The following is a 3,395-nucleotide window of genomic DNA, read 5'->3' on the forward strand; positions in this document are numbered from 1 at the left end:
ATTGGTTGAGGCCAAAACATTCAATGCTTGCAAAAAAAGAATTAAATATAGTTCTTAGGACTAAAGGGAGCAATGGGACTGGGGAGAAAGTGGGAACTGAGTTGGATGATGAGCTGTGATTATACCGAATGGGCCAAATGGCCACATCCTGCTACCATTTTCTACATTTAATTGAATAAACAATCTGCTTTGTTTGTTACACACTCACATTCATCCACATCGAACTCGATCTGCCAAGTGTTCCCTTGCTCAGTCAAAAACAGCCCCGAAGCCTCCTCACAATCCTGCCTGAAAATTTCCAAACCCGGGAAAAGGAAGTGGGGGGGTGGGGGTGGTGGTGCTGGGAAACGTGCACAGGATATGTGGGTATTCGGAAAAGCAGGCATTGCCAGAGGGGACAGACTCTCAATCGAAATTCCCAAAAGGTCGCCCAGGCCTGGGGCCTAGCAGGTACCATCGCCTGGCAAAGAAGTAGGCCTCAGCTTAGGCCTGAAAGCAGAGGGGCAACACATGGTGACTACGGCTCAGACACTGAAGTTTAGTTCCCATGTGTTTACTCCAATGATCATCTGCAGGCCATGCTGCGGCCACAGTGACATCTCTCTTGGGAACCTAATGGACTGTTTCCAAGATGGCTGCCAGGGGTAGCGATGTTGCAGATTGAGATAAAAAGACCGGGCAGACCCCCTCAGGAACCATGTTCTCCCTCTCTCTAGGGCTGCCTCACATTTCAGAGACATCCTTTCACTGCCACATGGGATGTTCCAGCTCTCCCCAACCAATGGAAGCGCTGCTTTTGTTTTGGGAAGGTGAGGTAATGTAGAGGGTGCACAGCAAGATCCCGTGTAATCCCTGACCCCAGGCTGTCATTTTGTTTTTTTCTCACAAAGTGATGTTGGTTCTTGGGTCCGAGGCATCAAGATGTAAGAGAACAGACCAACACCCCGCCCCGATCATCAAACCTACTCCTTGACCCCTCTACACTCCCAACCCTACCTTCCCCTTCCACCCATCATTCCTTTCCCCCACCATATCCTGCTATCCTCCACGCTTCCATTTGCTCCCACCCTCCTTATTTCCATCGCCTCTTTTACATACCCGTCATCACCAATCCTCCTCCTCTCTTCTTCAAAACACAATGAGATGTTACACACCTACCTGACAGCACAGTCAAGAGCGCAATCAGATGTCACATCTGAAAGGTTAGCCCCCCGACAGCGCAGCGCGCCCTCTGCACTGACCCTCCGACAGCGCGGCACTCCCTCAGCCCTGACTCTCCGACAGCGCAGCGCGCCCTCTGCACTGACCCTCCGACAGCGCGGCGCTCCCTCAGCACTGACCCTCCGACAGCGCGGCGCGCCCTCAGCACTGACCCTCCGACAGCGCGGCGCGCCCTCTGCACTGACCCTCCGACAGCGCGGCGCTCCCTCTGCACTGACCATCTGACAGCGCGGCGCTCCCCCTGCACTGGCGGTTAACTGTTGAGATCATTCGTGATGATTTCCCGTCTCCGATGGTCTGAAAGGAATCTTCCTGTGCTGAAGAACGGAGGCTTATTGGCGTACAGCTTTTGTATGATTGTCTGAGGATCCTGAGGACACGGTCGGAGGGTGGGGAGGGGGGAAAACAGTGTACCATGTAGCCCCCACCACCTCCACAAAGGCTCAGAAGAAGCTGTCCTGGCCTCAGCCACTTTGGCCAACCTCCCATTTTCCTGGGGTATGCGCAACTGGCCCTCGATTCCTGTTGCCCGTTGGCATGCAGAGAGGGGAGGGCGGGCGGACTAAAAGACCTGCTTTGCCGAGTGCTGGCTCGGCATCCTGTCCTGGAGCGGGTGTTGTTTTCGGGTGTGGACGAGGGGAATGTCGCCAGGCGCTAGGAAAACAGGAGGCGGTGAAGAAAAATTGAACCGGAGATCCGTGGTGAAGGGCGACGAAGGACAGGGAGTCAATTAAAAGCCTGAAACAGAGCATTGGAAAAACCCCGGACAACGATGGGGTGGGGGAGGGCATCGCAGCCATTGGCCCAGATCTTCCTGGGGTGCCAAACCTACCTCGCAACAAGGAGCTCTGCTAACGGTGGGATTGAAAGGGGCCCGCGCTTTTGGCAGTTCTTTCTTTTTATTGGTTATATAATATGCCTCAAAAACATCTGCATGAATGATACTAAATTTACACAAATCTTTTCAACCCTCTCTCCCCTCCGCCTCCCGCTCCTCGCTCCATTTTTATCGTCTCCCTCGCTCCTGAACTACAAAAAAAAAACTGAAGCAGTGACAAACTCGCTGGATCCCGCCCATCCCCAATTCTCCCCCACACCCCGTCCTCCCCACCCAAGACCGCCCCCAACCCCCCACCCCCCCAACCCCACCTCCCCACAGAAAACAAGAGAAACGAAATAAAAGCAAAAGGTCCGCAGAGTGCCCGGGGAGGGGTCACTGCCCCGAGAGCTCGCCCACCAGTTCGACGCCATGTTGTTGTAACTGAGCCCGCAGCACGGCGTTCTCACTTTTCAGCTCCTCGATCTGTAGAGACACAAACCACACAGCGGCTTAAACGCCCCGGAGGCCACTTGGCCAATCCGTGCCAGGCCAGCTCGCACTCCCACTGAGACTGATACACTCAAACCCCGCACCCCTACCCACTGGGCACCAACCCAAACCCCATTCCCACCGAGACCGACAGACCCAACGCCCACACCCCTACCCACCGGGCACCAACCCAAACCCCACTCCCACGGAGACAGATATACCCAACCCCCATAACCCTACCCACCAGGCACCCAACCCCATCCTACTCCCACTGAGACCAATGCATCCAAGCCTCGCATCCCTACCCACTGGGCACCAATCCAAACCCCACTCCCACCGAGACCAATGCACCCAAAGTCCACACCCCACCCACTAGGCATCAACCCAAACCATACTCCCATGGAGACTGATGTACGCAACCCCACCAGGCACCCAACCCCACCCTACTCCCACCAAGACCAATGCACCCAATTCCCACACCCCTACCCACTGGGCATCAACACAAACCCAGGCCCATTGTTACCCCAAGAGAAACAGAGGGAGGCAGAGAGGCAGTGGAGGTGGGTACAAGAGCGAGGAAGGGGCGAGAGATGGGGGTTGAGAGAGAGAAGGAGCGTCAAGAAGGGGTGGTCGAGAGACTGACAGACCCAACGCCCACACCCCTACCCAAGTGGTGGGGCAAGACACAGAGAGGGGCAGAAGTAGGGAGCGAGATAGGTATGAGCAAGATAGGGTGGGAGAGAGGAGGCAGAGACAGAAAGAGGAAAGAGAGACTGGTGAGGGGGGAGCAGAGTAAGAGACAGAGAGGCAGAGAGAGCGAGACGCGGGGGGAGGCAGAGAGAGCGAACCGCGGTGGGGGAGGTCG

At 55.7% G+C, this 3,395-nt stretch overlaps 1 protein-coding gene across 1 annotated transcript in view; it reads right to left on the reverse strand.

Annotated features, from left to right (window-relative positions):
- Positions 1-2,101: 2,101 nt before the first annotated feature.
- LOC109926215 (upstream stimulatory factor 2-like) overlaps positions 2,102-3,395 on the reverse strand; it is a gene marked incomplete at its 5' end in the record, with an annotated part of 5,974 nt that continues 4,680 nt past the window's right edge. Inside the window, one exon of the mRNA XM_048593805.1 lies at positions 2,102-2,524. Coding sequence (XP_048449762.1) covers positions 2,435-2,524 — 90 coding nt within the window. The remainder of the gene's footprint in view (positions 2,525-3,395) is intronic.

This window comes from Rhincodon typus, unplaced genomic scaffold, assembly GCF_021869965.1.
Source record: "Rhincodon typus isolate 14 unplaced genomic scaffold, sRhiTyp1.1 hic_rhity00004014, whole genome shotgun sequence".
In the NCBI taxonomy this organism is placed as follows: Eukaryota; Metazoa; Chordata; class Chondrichthyes; order Orectolobiformes; family Rhincodontidae; genus Rhincodon; species Rhincodon typus.